General features: G+C 38.7%; 1 protein-coding gene across 23 annotated transcripts in view; it reads right to left on the reverse strand.

Annotated features, from left to right (window-relative positions):
* PIP5K1C (phosphatidylinositol-4-phosphate 5-kinase type 1 gamma) overlaps positions 1-18,889 on the reverse strand; it is a 155,893-nt gene that overhangs the window by 45,506 nt on the left and 91,498 nt on the right. For 19 of the 23 annotated variants that reach the window (XR_465760.2, XM_056822406.1, XM_007489162.3 and 16 more), the window contains 3 exons: positions 15,007-15,111; positions 12,893-13,023; positions 10,597-10,714 (listed from right to left, as the gene is read on the reverse strand). Coding sequence is in view for 22 of the 23 variants with exons in the window: in XM_056822406.1 (XP_056678384.1) it covers positions 10,597-10,714; positions 12,893-13,023; positions 15,007-15,111 (354 nt within the window). In the remaining variant the exon portion in view is untranslated. The remainder of the gene's footprint in view (positions 1-10,596; positions 10,715-12,892; positions 13,024-15,006; positions 15,112-18,889) is intronic. The other 4 variants (XM_056822410.1, XM_056822407.1, XM_056822408.1 and 1 more) reach the window with 1 other exon arrangement.

The following is an 18,889-nucleotide window of genomic DNA, read 5'->3' on the forward strand; positions in this document are numbered from 1 at the left end:
AGTTGTGATCTAATTAGACAAGGAATATCTTTATTGCTGAAAACATAGATTTTCAAAACCGGAAGTATACCTATAATATAGTTTTTATAATTAGCATAAATGTCAATGCATCAATGGGTCTGTGATTTCATGAATATGCATATGACAGGGCAGATCATAACCCATTCATTGTCACTTTTGTTAGCTGTTGAGTCATTTCAGTTATATCTGGCTTTTTATTTTTTTAAACCCATACCTTCTGTAAGAAGAATAATAAGGGCTAAGTAATGGGGGATTAAGTGACTTACCCAGGGTCACACAGCTAGGAAGTGTATCTGAATCAGATTTGAATCCAGAACCTCCCATCTCCAGGCCTGGTTTTCTATCCATCAAGCCATCTTGTGTCTGACTCTTCATCATTTCATTTTGGGTTTTCTTGGCAAAGATACTGGAATGATTTACCATTTCCCTCTCCAGCTCAGTTTAGAGAGGAGGAAACTGAGGCAAACAGAGTGGAGTGAAGCCCAGGATTACACAGCAGGTAAGTATTTAAGGCCAGATTTGAATTCAGAAAGATGAGTCTTCCTAATTCTAGGTCCAGGACATTATCTACTCTGGCACCTAGCTGCCTCTATTTTTGTTATATATTCCTATAAACCTTCCACTTTATCCAACATGCTAAGGGATTTTTCCTCATGTTCTTTTGACAGTGTAGATACCATGGAGTATATATACACCCAAAATTAACTGATTATTTCTTGCTTTCATATGACCTAGGCATCTTCCTTTTCCTTTAAAATATATTCTTATATCTTTGGTTTTTATGTCACCTCTATTTCCCAAAGTATCCTTCTGCTTACCCTATCCTAGAAAGCAAATGCATATGAAAAGAATGAAGAAAGAAAGTTTAGCAAAACATTTAAAAAATATGGCACTACATGCAGTGTTCCACACTATCATTAGCCTCTCTTCTCTGTAAAGAAGTAGGGGTAGTTTCCTTCTCATCTATCTTCTTTTCAGTCAAGCTTGGTCATGATAATTTAGTTGAATTCAGTTTAGATTGTTTTGTTCTTTCCACTCGTATTGTTGTAGTAATCGTGTACATTACTTTCCTGGTTCTGCTTGCTTCACTTTGTATTACTTGGCATAAGTCTTCTCACACTTCTCTTTTTTTAATAATTTCTTCTAGTATGGTAACATTCTATTACATTCCTATCCCACAGCTTGGTTTGCCATTCTTTACTCACTGGGCATCTTATTTGTTAACCACAAAAAGCTCTACAATTATTTTTGACACTTATTTCCTTGGAGTAAATGCCTAGCAGTGAAATCAATGGATCAAAGGATATAAACATCTTGATCATTTTTTCCCAAATAATAATAATATTAATTATTCCAGTTGCTGGACCAATTCACAGCTATAAGAGTGATCACAATAATAACATTAACAACACTGCTATTTGAACCAATTAGTCACAACCACTACAACCAACTTTTCTGAGATCCAGATAGAGACATCCTAGGACCCTGTACCCATGTGCCCTGGAAATAGAAATGTTATTCATCACACTACCAGCCCTGCTTGCAGTCTACCCTTTATGAACAACACTGAGGGGAACAACTTCTGTGGAGAATGGACCTCCCATCCTTTAACCACTGACTAACCGATATAGACAGAAGTCCATATAACATTGAATTATAGATTATTCCCTTTTATACACTCAGTGGTTCCATATTTGTTTTCCTGCTGCTTCTCACACGTGACAGATCCCTATGATTTCAGGGCCTTTGCAGAGACTGTCTTCTCCCAAGTTCAGAATGTATTCCTACTTTTCCTTTGTGATATCAAGTCAATGTAAATGTTTACTAAGTGCCAGGCATTGTGCTAAGTGCTGAGAATACAAGTACAAGCAAAAAGGAAAGTAGGTTGACATTTCATAGTTTGTAGTATATTTTATAAAGGATTGGTGTTCACTTAATGTTCCTAAATTACTTTTCCATATTTATTCACTTCTTTTTGCTATGAGATAATATATTAGGTGGATAGAGACAAGTTACAGAGATGTATTGATTACCCATCCTTTGTCAAAGTTTGATCTTATTCCCTCCTTACTTCTATATTGCCCCTTAATATCATCTTATACTTTCATATTCCTCTCACCCACACAGAAATAGAATTCAATTCTAGGATAAAACAAACAAAAACCCACTTCTATATGGCTTCTAAAGACCTTTATGACTCGGTCTCTTATTTTTCTAGTATCCTTATACTTTATTCATCATTTTGTCCTCTAGGATTCAGTTATATTGACCTCCTTATTATTCATCACCAAAGACACTGTACTGTCTCCTAATTTTACTGAGCATTTTCACTTGTCCCCCAACCTTGGATTCTCTCTCTCCTGTATAATTGAAAATCTATTACTAAAAAGAAAACTACATTTCCTGGGAGCCCACTGACATCCTGTCATTACATACTTCCTGTAGACAGGATAAATTCAGTGGGCATGCCTGCTCCAGCCTCTTTGACTTGATGTCGAAAGCATGGTGGTGGTAAGCACCGGGATTTTGAATAGGCTGATTAGCCATGGGCACCTGGATGGTTTTTTATTTTTGTATTTTTGTATTCCTTTATTCCTAATGATTGATCAATAAATCTTTTTAATATAATACTTTTATTATTGAGATTAATTTTAGTTTTTACACTCCTTATCTCTATATCCTGGCTTCCTTTAAGTCTCATATAGAATCCTACTTTGTAGCCCTCTACATTTCTTCACTTTGTTATGTTTCCTTTCCCCTTGCTACATCCCTTAGATCCTCCCAATGTATCCTGTGTATATCTTGTTTGTATAGTTTCCATGATCTCTCATTAGACTATAAGCTCTTTGAAAGCAGGGACTGTTTTTTGCATCCCCAATACTAAGAATGGTGCCTGGCACATGATATAAATATATAAAAAATAGATAAATGCTTGTTTACTGGAGGAAGATCACACATAAAAAGGAGCTTAAAAGGGGGGGGGGCAGCTGGGTAGCTCAGTGGATTGAGAGCCAGGCCTAGAAATGGGAGGTCTTGGGTTCAAATTTGGCCTCAGATGCTTCCTAGCTGTGTGACCCTGGGCAAGTCACTTATTCCCCATTGCCTAGTCTTTATTACTCTTCTGTCTTAGAACCAATATATAGTATTGATTCTAAGGTGGAAGGTAAGGGTTTTTTAAAAAAGGTGGGGGAGGGTTGGGAGGGAAGTACCTATTTCAGAGTATGTTGGATATTTTAGACAGTCAGAAGCAGATTTGGGAGAGAAATGAAGGTTTCCTAGCTTGGGTCATTTCTCAAAATGGTGGTTTGGGGATAAGAGGGAAATGAAGAGAGGGACATTCCAGGGTAAGAATGTTAGAGGGACTGAGGGGACCTTCTAGGATGGGAAGGCAGCTGGTAGTCAGAAGGAGAGCCAAGAAAGACTTTTTGAAATGCCAGATTTCTTCAAGAACCATTTCCAACATGAGGTCTTTCTTGGTCTTCCTTAGCTGTTAGTATCTCCTCCCTGAAATCACCTTGCATTTACTTTGTATATATTTTGTTCATGAGAGTATATGAGAGGCAGCTTAGTGTAGTGAAGAAGAGCCAGCCTTGAAGGCAGTAACCAATCTGGGTGCAAAGTCCCACATCTGACACATACTGGCTGGATCATATTAGGTTAATAACTTAACTCCATAGTGTCCTAGGCAAAGTCTAAGATCCTAAGTTGCAGAGGAGGGGCTGATGTGCATTGGAAGAATGCTAGGTCCAGTAGTTCTCACTATCTTTTGTATATACGTTTATATGTGCACATGTTGCTTCCCTAATAGTATGTATGTTCCTTGAGGACAAAAGTTATTTAACCTATGTATTTGGATCCCCAAATCTAGTACAGTGCTTGGCAATAGTTCTTAATAAGTTCTTCTTGAATGATTTGATTCTTTAAAAAAGAATTTGTTTCCACATAGAAGGCATCACCTAATAAAAAATAAATGTTATATAAAAATTATATATAAAATTTATGTAAGTAAAAATAAAATATATTAAAAAGTTTCTGTATTTCTATTTTTCAGGTTTTTTTTTCTGGAGGTAGATATTCACAAGACATTCTTCAAATATTAATTCCATAGCTATATACAATTTTTCTCTTAGTTCTACTCATTTTTCTCTTCACTATTTCACATAGGTCTTTCCAAATTAAAAAAAAACCTGCTTATTATTTTTTATGACAGGGTAGAATTCCATCACAATCATATGCCACAACTTGTTTAGCCATTTCCCAATTGATGGCTATCCCCTCAATTTCTAGTACTTTGCCACCACAAAGAGCTGCTATAAATATTTTGGAACATATAGGTTCTTTTCTTTTTTCCTTGATCTCCTAGGACAGTGATAATGAACTTTTTAGAGACTGTGTCCTGTGCCCCAAACTGAACAAAGGGGAGTGGCCCAGGAACTCTGCTCAGGGGAGGGAGTAAGAGCTTCCATTAGGCTGCTGGGCAGAGGGGTGGGGAGGCATGGTGGAGAGGGGGAAGGAAGCAGCTCTGTCTGAATCCCTCTGCCTTTCTGGTAACTAACTCTGGAGGGCGATGACATATGTGCCCACAGAGAGGTCTCTGTATGCCATCTTTGGTACCTATGCCATCAGTCCTAGGGAAACAGACTCAGCAATGGTATTGTTAGGTTTAAGGGTATACACAGTTTTATAATTCTTTGGGCAAAATTCCAGACTGCTCTCCAAAATGGTTGGATCAGTTCATAGTTCCAATTGATTTGTTTCTTATAATGATATCATAAGCTAGGTACTTACAGGGGTTTATGGGTCACTTAGGAAGGACTATCATCTCTGGTATAAGGGCTTGCTGAGCCATTTTAAGGACTGCTCATTTCACCTCTGGTATCCACCTTTTATCCAACTCTCACCTGTAGCTCCAAGAAGTGATGGTATTCACTGTGGCCACACCCAGGTAAAATAATCTGCCAGGTCAAGGGTAACTGAAAGGTCTCAAACCTGTTTGTAAATTAGGGAAATGTCTATCTCAAGCATACGAAGACTTCCCTTGGTGGAATGAGTAGATAAGAACAATTTATTCCTCTGGCCATGAAAATGGATGAAGCAGATGCTGTGAAGTGCTTAGAACTTGGTCAGACATTAAAGATGCCAAGTCATCCACTGCATTCTGGGCCATTGCCCAGATGTGTCTTGCCACTGAATTTTGATGTCTTTGAAAGAGTGAGTGAGGCCCAACAACCTTGCTCAATTCTGTCTCACTTAAATCCAATTCGTGAGCAAATCAAGACATCACTCTGTGATGTCATCTGGCCTCTTCAAAAATGAAGGACAAATAACAACGAGCTAGGCACTATTATCTCCATCTTACAGATGAGGATACTAAAAATCAAAGAATCTAGATAACTTGTCCATGATCACAAAGTTATCAGGGTTAGAGCTGAATTTGAACCCAGGTGTTCTGATCTCAGATCCCATATCCTAATCACCATCTTCATATTCTATGCTACAACACAGTTATTAAGTGATGAATGCATATTTATTATATAGCAGATGTACATATCCTATCTTCCTTGCTAGAGTATGTTAAACCCATTTGTTAAATGTCTATTTTTTTCAGGGTTGTGCTTTGTGCAGAGCAGGGGCTTAAAAAATGGTGGTTCAGTGGATAGAGAGCCAGGTCTGGAGATGGGAGGTTGTAGGTTCAAGTCTGGCCTCAGATACTTCCTGTGTAATTCTGGGCAAGTCACTTAATCTCAATTGTCTAGGCCTTACCACTCTTCTGCCTTGGAGGTGATACTTTATATGTATTCTAAGACAGAAGGTAAAGGTTTTTAAAACAATGGCTGTTGAAGGAATAAGTGAATGAACAATTCAAATGGGCTCTTAACTAATGTGATATTTCAATCTAGTGGAATCACAGGATCTCAGAGCTGAAAGAACCCTCAGAACATGAAATAGAGTTAGAAGGGGATCTAATCCAACTTAACTTATTAAATCAATAATTATTATCCAGAAATGCTACCAAGATAATGCTCAGTACAGATGCCTGAAGGTCCTTTTTAATTTTTTTCCCTTAGGAATCCTTATAGCAGGGGCCCCCAAACTGTGGTCCCCCAAAGCCATTTATCCAGCCCCCAATGCACTTCTGGAAGGGGCACCTCTTTCACTAATGATCAGTGAGAGGAGCATTTCACTAATGGTCAGTGAGAGGTGCCACAAAGTGCAGTGTTGCTCACATACAGTGCGACTTCCGGTGGCATAATCCTTTGCGTGGTGCCTTGTTCTGTTTTCAGAACAAGGCACCACGCAAAGGATTATGCAGCTGCACAATGGAAGATGTCAGCATGGTGAGTGGTGATCTGGGGGAGGATTCTGCACTGTGTATACTGCTGCCCCATACAGTAGTGGCAGTGATGGGCCTGTGCAAGGTGACAAGCCCATCACAGCCAGAGCTGCAGCCTCCACTATCCCAGACAGAGGTATACAGATTTGTTCATAGTTTTTTTGTTTTTTTTAATAGTCTGGCCCTCCAATGGTCTGAGGGACAGTGAACTGATCCCCTGTGTAAAAAGTTTGGGAACTCCTGCCTTATAGTAATATGCTTGTTAGTTTATTAAATGTCCTAGAAGGAGGACAGAAGCATGGTTATTTCTTTAAAAACATTTTTTAAAACTATTACCTTCTGTCTTAGAACCAATACTTTGTATGGATTTCAAGGCAGAAGAACAGTAAGGGCTAGGCAATGGGGGTTAAGTGACTTGCCAAGGGTCACATAGCTAGTTAGTATCTGAGGTCACATTTAAACCCAGGACCTCCCATCAGGCCTGGCTCTCAATCCATTGAGCCATCTAGCTGCCCCCAGAGGCAGGGTTATTTCTGAGACTCTCAATTTCTTTTATGTCCCAACTACAGGATTCCAGAGTAAAACTGAGCAACAAACAGTTCCCATCATCTGTATGAAACTTAATTGGCTCTATGGCAATAACTGCCACCCAAAAGGCAGAGAAGCCAAAAGGCATAAAAGTCCAAGAGTTGGACAACTGCTCCTGGATAGGTCTTAGGCTTTATTACAAAAATTTTCCTAGATTTCCTAATCGGAAGAGGTACATACACACCAAACTTTCTTAGCTCAAAGTATAACTGAAAAGGAAGAATATGGGGAGAAGAAATGATTAGAAACAAGCAACCCGGCTACATGTTAACCAAACTGACAATAGACCAGGGTGGCCAGAGGACTAGAAACTGGATTTGGGGGACTGCTTAAGGAGAAGGAAAAGAATAAATGCCAAGGCTTCAATCCATACAATTCATTAAATACTCCTTAGTTTGTACTGAACATAGCTCTCAGCATTACAAGGATTAACAAGCTAGGATTTTATCTACTTAATTATCTCATGCATCATTAAAGAGATGTACTGCTAGGGCGGGCAGGAGCTGACAAGAGAAGAGCTGCAAATCAGAATGGTGACCTTTCTGAGGCAGGAAGGCGTGTTCCTTCTCCCCAAATTTGTAACCACTCTCATCAAAATGGCAAGTAGCCTTTCATACTACACAGATGGGACACATACTCTCTTTTCCTCTAACTGAGCTATTATCTGAGACATAGCTTTGTTCTTTAGAATCTTAGTCCTGATCAAGTGTGCTTTTTATGCACGCCCACCTCTGTTAAAAGGAACATTTTCATAGTGACAAGTTTGGGGGTTTTCCCCTTCCATTATGGTAAGGATGAGCAGCTCTATCTTTCCCTCCTTGAAAAAACAAAACAAAAAGCCTATATTATATTATATTATATTATATTATATTATATTATATTATTAGAATCGATATGAAGTATCAGTTCCAAGGCAGAAGAATGGCATGGTTAGGGAACTGGGGTTAAGCAAATTGCCCAGGGTCACACAGTTAGGATGTATCTGAGGCCAGATGTGAACCTAGGATTTCCCATTGAGTTTCTCCTCCATTTTCCTTTCTTGCCCAAGAGACTTTCTTTGAGCCTGGGCAGGATTCTTTCTATCCCATTGGTTAAATGGGGCAGAGGGCTCCAGAACTTGGCTAGTTATATCTGATAGGGTCCTACTGCAAACTGAAGAAGCAGGTGACAGTATTCTTCTGCTTAGCACTGAAGATCCTGACTTCCTGGCTGAAGTAGTCTTTCCATCTCAAGGGTTACACTGCAGTTCTTTCTTCCTTACCAGCATTAGAGGAGTGGTTTGTGCCTCTCATCTGGTGAATATATCTTCCATTCAGCTCTTATTGCACTGCCATCTTTCATTATTGACTGAAACACTTCCCAATTTGCAATATACTATTAGTTCACTCAAAGAAAAAATTCAGGATATATGTTCTTTTTCTATCTCAGTAATTTCTGGTTATTCTTTCCCCTATTTCTCTCATCAATTTAAAACCACTCTTGTAAAACCCTGAAATAATGACTGTATGATAACATCCCCAACCTCTTTGCAAATGGCAACTATCAGCTAATCTGAAAACAACTCATTAGGATGCTTAGTGGGAAGGCTGCTTCCTCCTTCTCCCCATCCAGACATCCTACTCTTCATTTTCATGTGTGTAAAAAACACACACACACACACACAACCACACATGCCTGTCAGATGGCCTTTTTTCTTTACCATGGTTACTAACCTCCTATCCCATCCTTCATATTTTATTGGCTAACAATATGCAAGGGAAAAGAAAGAATGGAGGATATGGAGACATAAGCAGGTAGGAACTGCCAATCTTTTCAAAGGGATATGGCAAGTGTTAATCCTTTTATTATTTCATCCTAGCATGGGCAGACCAAGAGCTGCTGCTCAATTCAAATGCAGATATACCAGAGAAAGGATCCCAGTTAAGTTCTTAAGGGGGAAACTGGTAATTGAGGAGGAAGAAGCATTAGGAAGAATGAAAAAGGGAACTAATAGGAAAAGGAAGAAGGGATAAGCATCTTAGACATCACAGTTGAAAAAACTCCCAGAACATAAAATATAAAAGCTGAAAAGGTCCATAAAAATAATCTCGATCAGGGGTTCTTAATCTGAGGTCTATGGACAGAATTCTGGGAAATTATGAATTTGGTTGGGAAAAAATTACATATTCATTTTCATTAACCTATAAGTGAAATTTAGCATTTCCTTCAATTACTTAGAATAATTATTCTGAGAAAAGGTCCATAGGTTTGGCCATATTGCCAAAGGGATCCATATCAAAGGAAAGATCAATCAATCAATCAATCAATCAAAATTTATATTAAGAACCTGCTATGTGCCAGGCACTGTGCTGAGTACTGGGAATGCAATTAGAAGCAAAAGATAGTTCCTGTCCTCAAGGAGCTTAGAAACTAATGGTGGAGACAACATGCAGACAAATATACACAAAGCAATCTATATACAGGATAAATGGGAAATAATCAACAGAGGGAAGGCACTGAAATTAAAAGGGATTAGGGTAAGCTTCCTATAGAAGGTAGGATTTTAGTCAGAGCTAAGGACACCAGTAATCAGTGGAGGAGGGACAGCATTCCAGGCATAGGGGACAGCCAGGGAAAATGCCAGGAGAAAAGAAATGGATTGTTGTATTTGTGGAACTGCCAGAAGGGCAATATCACTGGAGAGAAAAGTGTCAAAGAGAAAGATGTAAAAAGACCTTAGATGTAGAAAGGGGCTAAGTTATGAAGGGCTTTGAAGGCCAAACACAGCGTTTTGTATTTGTTTTTGAGGGTCATAGGAAACCATGGAGTTTATTCAGGAGTGGAAGGTGACATGACTGGATCTGTGTTTTAGAAAAATCACTTTAGTGGCTGAATTGGAGGATGAACTGGAGTGGGGAGAGACTTGAGTGATGAAGACCTACAACCAGGCTAATGCAATAATTCATGTATGAAGTGATGAGATCCTTGATATTGGTTAATTCACTTATTTCCTTTATTCTTCTAATGAGGAAACTGAGGCTCAAAGAAGTTAGTAATTATAAGGGTGGGAAGAAAACGTTTTTGTTGACCTAAGATATTTGGAAGGCTTGTTATGTGGAAGAAAGTGTGCTTAGTTATTTGGGATAGAACTAGAACCAATGGGCAGAAACTTTCCACCAAAAATGGAGTAATAGTTGCCAATTTTTGAAGTAAGATGAGATTTATGCTTGGGGTAGGAGGGGGACTAACTTAATTCTGAGGTTCCTGCCAATGCTGAGATTCTTTGATTTTTAATGCGAAGACTTGTTCAAATTCACAATGATTGTTAATGATATATCTAGTTGAGGTGTAAGAATGGAACAAATGGATTTTTTTGAGGCACTTTCCAACTCTATGGCTCAATTTTTGGCTAGTTCAAGTTATGTCTTATAGAAAATAACATAAAATGACCAAAAGTATATGACTTTACAATTTTCCTTGGGTCTGTTTGGCTCCTGCAACCATGCATTAAAAATTCTTTGCCAGCCTATAGTCTAAGTACTTTTCCATTAAACTGGTAGCATAAACCATATGGGGAAAACAATGGTCAATTAGCTTAAAAATGACCAAGATGAATTCAAACACATCAATGCTATGCAAAAACAAAAGAAAAATTCCAAGCATGCATTACCTACCAAATAATCGTCTGGACGAATACCGAAGAGCTCCCGGAAATATCGAAAAGCCACTGGTGCATAGGTTTTAAATCTGAAGTCAGCATAGTGATGGGCTGGAGTGAGGTTACTTCCTTCACTGTGTGGAAAGTATACGAGGCAGAAATGTGTGTAAAACAGCATTAGTGTTATCTACGACTTTATTTCACTCTCATTCAAATTCTGATATTGCTTTCTCCCAGTTTTAAGGAGAGAGATGCTACTCAACATATGTATAGGAACTTAACAAAATCATACAATCATTAAAAAAATGGTAACAATATCCCAGACTATGTGAACTGGGAAGGGTGGAACTTCATCACTAGAAGGTTTCTCGGAAAAAAATTTCAAAAGTGAAAGCAAGCCTAAGGACATTAAATGTTTATGGCTCACACAGACCTTGGATGATATCCAACTTCCCTGTTTTACAAATGGGGAAACTGGGGTCCAAAGAGGGGAAATAACTTGTTAACATCCCAGAATTAACATGAGAACATTACTACTAGGCTGAAGGACTATGCTAAAAGCTATAGAGATGAATGAAGTCAGGAAAAAAAGGATTAATGTTTTAAAGGTCTGCCACTTTGTGAAAGGAGTAGGGAAGAGATCTCATTCTAAAATCAGAATGGTCTCAATTTGAACTCTGATGTGAAAGTATTCTAGGCCTTCCAATACAATCCAACAGGCATTTATTTTTAAACCCTTACCTTCTGTGTCTTAGAACTGATACTAAGTATTGGTTCCAAGGCAGAAGAGTGGTAAGGGCTAGGCAACGGGTTAAGTGACTTGCCCAGGTCATATAGCTAGGAAGTGCCTGAGGCCAGATTTAAACCCATGATCTCCTGACTCCAGGCCTGGTGACCAATTGCTTGTTATATACAAGGCATGGAAGACAAAAACCAAATAGTTCTTGCTCTCAAAGATTTTATCCTCCTGAGAAGTAATAGATTTAAGAGCTAGAATGAACCTCAGAAATCATCTAGTTCCACCTCCTCTTTTTAGAAGAGAAAGTGAGAGGTGAAATGACTGGCCAACGGTCACAGAAGCAATAAATAGTAAAGTTAGGATCTTAACCTAGATTCACTAATACAATATTATACATAATAAAGGAAACAGTAAGTCAGAGTAATTCTAAGAGAGTAGGAATTGGACAGGGGGTGAGGATTGGGGAGGGGCAGAGGATGGAGACAAAGAAAGGAATGATGTAGTAGGTAGCACTGAAAATATATTCTAAAGCCCACTAGGAGACTCTTACAAGATAGAGGGGAATGGGAGTGCCTTCTAGAAACTAGGGACTACTTATGCAAAGGCTTATAGAGGTGACAGGTTGAATGTAATGCCCAAGAAACAGCTATCATGCAAGTTTACTTAGAATGGAGAATGTGATGGGAGATAGAGTGACTGGACCTGTGACTTCATTGTTATAGGCAACTCCTGGGTGAGAAAATAGCCTCTGTCAATATAAGTTAATGCACCTTCTCTGCAGCTTAGAGGTTAAATGACTTGTCTGGGGGTAACACAGCAGATAGGTTTCAGAAGTGGGACTTGAACCTAGGTCTCATTGGCTTTGAGCTCAGCTCTCAATTCACTACTATCTCTCATGGAAAAGGAGAAAATATTTAAAAAAAAGTCAGAGAAGGAAAATGGGAACCAGAATGGGCACATCAGTATGAGGATTTAGTATGGTATGTTAAGTGTAATAGTAAGCCACTGAAAATTAAGAGAATGCTGTTATTCTAGGTCTTTGAAGAAGGAATAAACTGATTAGGGTTGGATGGGTAGCTTCTTGATTTTCTTCTTCTTGATGCTTTTAGCAAAGTATCCATGCACATATGGACTTCAGTTATTAGGCTTGGTCTAAGCCTGTCCCTAGTACCCTAAGGTGAGAAAGAAATAGGCCATGGAATAATCCTAGAGAAGGTATCAGGGGCTTGGGGCATACAATGCTGCTTGAGCTAAGTAGCCAAGAGCCTCCAAGGCCTCAAAGCTAAAAAAGGTTGCAAAGGCCCAGTCTAAAACAGCTATGAAGACATTGCAAAACTGTCCTTCCTTTAAGACTGCTGCTAAGGATAATACTGCAAACCATCTCTAGCATCCCATGACAGCATGATCCTTGGATGTATGATTTGAGAGGCTTGATTAGGGGTACACCATGGGGCAAATGTCTGTGTTTCATGTTTTAAACCCTTGTTTCTACCCACTAAGGAGTAGTCCCTGGGGATCTCTGGCCTTCCTCCCCCCCTTTTGGCCCACCATACATACATTTCCAGAGCTATACCTGGGGAAAAAGATGCTCTCCACCACATAAAAATCCTGCATGAGGACATCTCTCTCTGGTTTGGAGCTCAGGTTGCCTACAGTGTAGCCAATTCCTAACTGGATGGCCCCCCGAAGGGTAGAAGAGGTGGTCTGTGGGAAAGCACAACAAAGTCACTACCCCTTTTATGTCTTACAATCTCAAAATTCTGAGTGGTCAGTTTTAACACTCAGCTTCAAAGGATGATGACGGGGATACAGGGGACTCAACCAGGCCAACTAAAAATTAGCATGAATTCAGTTTTAGTTCTGGTTTGGAGGAAATATCAACTTATATGAATACCTTAATTACCTTGGTTTCCATAGTCATATTAATTTATATTTATATGAGGAGGCATTTTAAATATAATTTATAGAATTTAACATAATACCTAAGTTGTGTGGAATAAAATTTATATAATTTTAAATATAATTTTAACATAATTGGTAGATTTTAATCTTAATTTTAAGACCCCCCCAACTTGCACTTCAGACATGTTTTAATATATTCTTAATATCTTATGAGACAGCTACAGAAGGGAAAGCTATAAAAATCATGAGAAAAACTGAGTTGCCCAAGTAAATTAATGCATAGTCAGAGAGTCCCAAGTCACCTGATTTCCAGGTCGGGTCTTTCTCCTAACATGACAGCACCATATACCTGGGTTCTTCCCTTAACTATTCAGCAGTTAAACAATAAGCTTGCAAAACACTGGGACTACTTTTAACTAGATCACTAAGTCATCAGTCGGTATTATATGATAGTAAACATTTTACAACCAGTGCTGCTAGAAGCTAACAGTAGATAAGACTTATAATAAAGGGGCTTTTTACCTTTTTTCTAACATTAGGCGGATCAGCTTCAACACAGTAATCAATAATAGGAATCATATGATGAAACTCAAAGATGTGTTTAAAAAACACTTGGAAATCTGAAATCTGTCATAGTTCTATTTGAACTAAAAGACTGAAGCTTTTCAGAGAAAATCCTGAATTCCTGTCTAGTCTATATGAGTAATCCCTTTCATTTAAGAGTTCTGAATTAAAAAGAACTCTCTTAATGATTTGTTTCTGTACAACGTAATTCCCCCAATTCTGTTTTCATAGCCTTTTGCAGTTAAAAAAAAATTTCCTAACAACCACCTCAGAAGATAGACAGTGTAAGTATTATTTCTATTTTACAAAAGATGGAAAGCAAGACTCTCAGAGGGAAAAGGCCTTAGGATCATGGAGTGGTTAATAGTGAAGTGCCTTTGAAATTAGGTTTCCTGACTCCAAATTCTTCTATTATGCCACTCTGCCCATTAGAGATCCATTTCTGGATTACAAGAACTACCCATGACCTTGGTTCTATCTAGGGTCTCTCTCTTTGATAGAACTGAGAAAGTTTATTACTATGAGCAGGGGAACCCAGTCTCTGTAGCACCTCTGGAGGAAAAGTCAACTCTGTCAACCTCCAGCATTTTCTTTTCATAAAGTTATATCATCTTAAAATTGAAAGGAACCTCAGAAGCTTTTTGGTCCAATCTTTATCTATGTGCAAGCAAGAATCCCTTATAAAGCATTTCCAACAGGTAGTCATTTACTTTGCTTGGGGATCTCCAAAAATGGAAAACATTCAGCTTATGAGGCAGTCCTTTCCACTTTTGGGAAGTTGCAATTATTAAGGAGTTTTCCCTCATATTGAGCCAAATCCTGCCTCTCTGTAACTTTCCCCCAGTGATATCTAATTTCTCTTCTAAATAAACGAACTCACTTCAATGATGTGTCTTCTGAAATGTTATTTTCTCAAGTTAATCATCATAGTTCCTGAACCATATTTTTACCTTGCCCAGTGTCTAATCCTCTCACCATTCAGATTCCTTTCCTCTGATCCTGATTCAGATTGTATAATCCTTTTTAAAACATGCTGCCTACAACTGAACTTGATACTCCAGAAGGCATCTGATCATAGAAGAGGACAGGAATGATCACCTTCTCCTTTTTTGGTCATCGGACTTCTCTGGCTCTTTATCACTCATCTTTTTCGATTTCTTAATTGGACAAATTTCATAACCTATCCCCACCAAGTCAATAAATAGAAATCAGCTAAAGAACCTTTTTGTAGGTGGTTTCTCCAGAAGCATCAACTCCCCGATGGCCTAGCTTCTTCGCATGTCCAGTGGTGGTGGTGGTGGTGGTTGTTAAAGTCGGGATTGGGGGCTGGAAAAGGAGGAGAAAGAAGGAGGATGTGTTAAAAGTCATATTGATGCAAGGCAGTGACCAGTGTGCAAGAAGGGTTCTGGAAGTGCTAAGAAAAAAGCACACTTTAGAAACTATGGTGGGAAACCTTTGTTTTGTTTATCCCATCTCCTAGATCAATGGTCATTCACCTTTCACAAGGAACATGCTCAGATGCCTCTCTGTTTTTGGGATATGCTGGAGGGTAAAGTGTTAATGAGGGAATATTAACTCAACAGGGTGAGGAAATATTAACTTTCATTAATAGGAAAAGCAGGGCTCTATGCCAACTCTCTGAAAGACTCATTGGCTCTTTTTGGTAGGGGGTGGATAGGTGTAAAGTGGTGTTCTGTTTAAATTTGGGAGATCATTGTAGGTAGACACTCTCAAAAGCAGCACAGAGATGGTATGGTGATGGATGTCTAAGCTCCTTGCCCCTGAAAATGGGACATCTATATAACATCTTTAGCAAAACAGGTCGTCAACTCCTCTGGAGTAGATTGTAGACTGGAAATTTCCTTGAATTGAACTGAAACATTTATCAAATGCCTACTGTGTTGAGCAATGAGATAAGTGCTAGGAAATAGTTTAGATAAGAATGGAACATCTAGTCTAGTAAGGGAATATATCACATAACATATACCTATCTATATATATGAAAAATCCTAATGTACATCCATCAGTCAATTAATGATCATTTATTAAGCTCATATCATGGGTCAGACACTGTGCTGAGGCAGTATATACCATTGCAAAGAATTATACAAACCCTCCTTCTAAAGGGTCTGGCATTCTACCAAGGAAATGATAGGCACATAAGTATAAACAAGAACAAATACAAATACATACTAAATCATTAAACTGGGGAGTTTAGGAGGAAAGGCATTGGCAGATCAGAAGAGGAGACTATTCTATGTATGGGGTGAAGTGAATGCAAAGGCATGATGGGGGGAGGGCTGAGTATCATATGTGAGGAATAAATTTGTTTTAGTTAAGGAAGCAAATGTGGATAGGTACTAGGAGCCTGGAAAGATAGCTTAGGGCCAGGTTGTGAAGTCCTTAGAAATACCTGGCAGAGGAGTTTTTGACCCTGGGGAATATAGAACCAATATAGTTTGTTGAGTAGAAGGATGACAGTCAGAAATATCACTTTGGTAGAGGCAAAACGAGCAAGATTTGGTGACTAACTGGCTATCCAGGTGAGGAAGATGGAGGAGTGGTTATGAACTTGAAGAATTGGAAGAATGATGGAGCATTCAGAAATAGGAAAGTTTGGAAGTGAGAATTGGAGGAAAATTCTGTGACACAGAACATATGTTAAGAGAAATATTTGACCCAGTTATCAGAAAAATCTTCAAAGACCTGGGGGAGAGGGGAAGAACAGTTTGCTCAATTAAGGTGCCCTAAATATTTCTTGGTAGCCTCTGGCCAAAGAGAAACAAAGTAGATTAGTTGCTGGGACTCTCAAATCCCAGATAAATCTCACCAATTTATCTGCCAGTACAGTGATACTTTCTGAGAGTCATAGTAAGTCAACATATTTTTCCCAACACAGGCCCTCGTTTCATGACCTCTCAAAATATGGTTTCCATAAAGTCTCAAGTCTGAATGTGATCTATGGTCAGTACTATTTTGCAGTATATTCCTAGACACATACAGGGCTTCTGATCTTTGATTTTATTGGTGTGGAACAACTTCTTGTAAAGAGCTGCCTGGGGCCCTGGGGCCATTGCTTGTGGACACACAGTAGACGTCAGATGCAGGACTTGAACTTAGGCCTTTCTGATTTTTAAGTCTGATACTCAATTGACCATGTGACAAGACTACTCTTAGCCCACCTTCCCCCTCTCTTTTTTTTGGGCCCAAGGAACTCTGGGCGAGGAAATTTTTTTCTACCATAGTGTACTGGCAACTTTATTGTTTAATTAACAGTCTTAGGGAGTGGTCTGAGTCTCTGAAAAGTTAAGTAACTTGTGTAGGGTGCACAGCCAATAAAAGCAAGGGCTAGACCTAAAACACGGGCAAAGGGAATGCCTTTTCACAGGGCAGTTAGGTATCTGGGCAACTTTCAACCTTGCTCAGAGCACTGAAAATTTTAGTGACTTGCCAGCATCACAGGTCTAGTGACCCATCAGTTAAAGGCAGGACTTGACTCATGATTTTCCTGGCTCTGAGGCCAGCTCTGCACTCATTCTGCCAGGGAAGTCAAAACAACTTATGGGAGGGGACCAGAGGTGGGGGTGGGGCAGCTAGGCAGAGCCAGATCTGGAGTTGAGAGTTCCTGGATTTTAAACTGCTCTCAGACATTTCCTAGCTATGTCCTTACCACTCTACTGTCTTGGAACCGCTATGCAGTATTAATTCTAAGGCAGAAGGTGAGGGTTTAAAAAAGATCTAATTGATAATGATCTAGGCTGGGTAATTCTCCCTAAGCCAGTTCAACATAAGGAAAGAATGTCGCCTAGCTCTTGCCACTCTTCTGTCTTAGAAAAAAAAAAATCACTTTTAACTCTCTTATGCACTTAAATATCATCCCGTATCATTAGAATCAACAGAATCTTAGCATTTGGAAGGGACTTGAAAAGTCATTGAATCCACTTCTATCCCCAAATGATAAATCCCTCTTTAGAACACTGCTAATGAACAAGCCTCTGCTTAAAACCCTCCAATGATGGGAATCTTTGTTGAGTGAGGCTCATTCCAGTGCTGGACAACTTTAACTGTGGGCAAGGTCTTTTTTTATATCAAGATAATATTGTATCTTCACAAATTCCTCTCATTGCTGCTTCTTCTGTTCTTTAAGGCCTAACAAAACAAGCCTAATCCCTTTTCTAAATGGCATCCCTTCAAGTATTTGAGGATAGCTGTCTTCTCCTTCCAAGATGAAAAATATTCATAGTCCCTCCAACTTACACTCTTATGTCCTGGTTGCAGTATATGAGTCACCACAATTATGGTGGCCTTTCATATGATGTCATGAAGTTTACTAATACATTATTTAAGACAGAACAATGTGGAACTCTCTTACACTAGATATTTTTATTTCTCTTCATGAATTTTTTGACAGCCAGGTCACAATGTTGATTCATATCAAGCTTAGAGCCAAATAATAATATCATCTAAAGCCTATTGTATACTAAGAACCAAACTAAGCACTTTACAAATATTGTCTTGTTTATTCTTATAAAACCTTGGAAAGTAGGTATTATCACTGTCCCTGTTTTAGAAATGGGGAAATTAAAGCAAGCAGAGGTTAAATGATTTGCCAAGAGTAACACAGCTTGTAAATGTCTGAGACTAGATTTGAACTTGGGTCTTCCTGACTCTAGGTCCAATGTTCTATCCACTGTAAGCCTTAGTTTTCATTAAGATTCTCAAGTCTCTTCCACATTAGCTGATGTATAGCTATACCTCCTATATTCTATACTTGTACAGTTGATTTTTTAAAAAATCACAGGTGCAGGAGTTCACATTTACCTCTACTAAATTTCATCTTATTTGATCTGTATAAATATTCCATAGTTCTTAATCTGGGGACCATATGGTTACTTTAAGGGATCCACAAATCTATATGCAACAATTACTATAATTTCCTAAAGCTGATTTTCTTAGTCACATAATACTGGAGCCTGAACTCAAATCCATGTCTTTTGATTCTAAGCCCAACATTCTTTCTAATATGCCATACTACCTCTCTGCCTCTTATATCATCTTGATCAATTTCTAGTCCTGATCAAAAGAATGGAAGTACGTAATAATT

The sequence above is a fragment of the Monodelphis domestica genome, chromosome 3 (genome assembly GCF_027887165.1).
Source record: "Monodelphis domestica isolate mMonDom1 chromosome 3, mMonDom1.pri, whole genome shotgun sequence".
Classification (NCBI taxonomy): Eukaryota; Metazoa; Chordata; class Mammalia; order Didelphimorphia; family Didelphidae; genus Monodelphis; species Monodelphis domestica.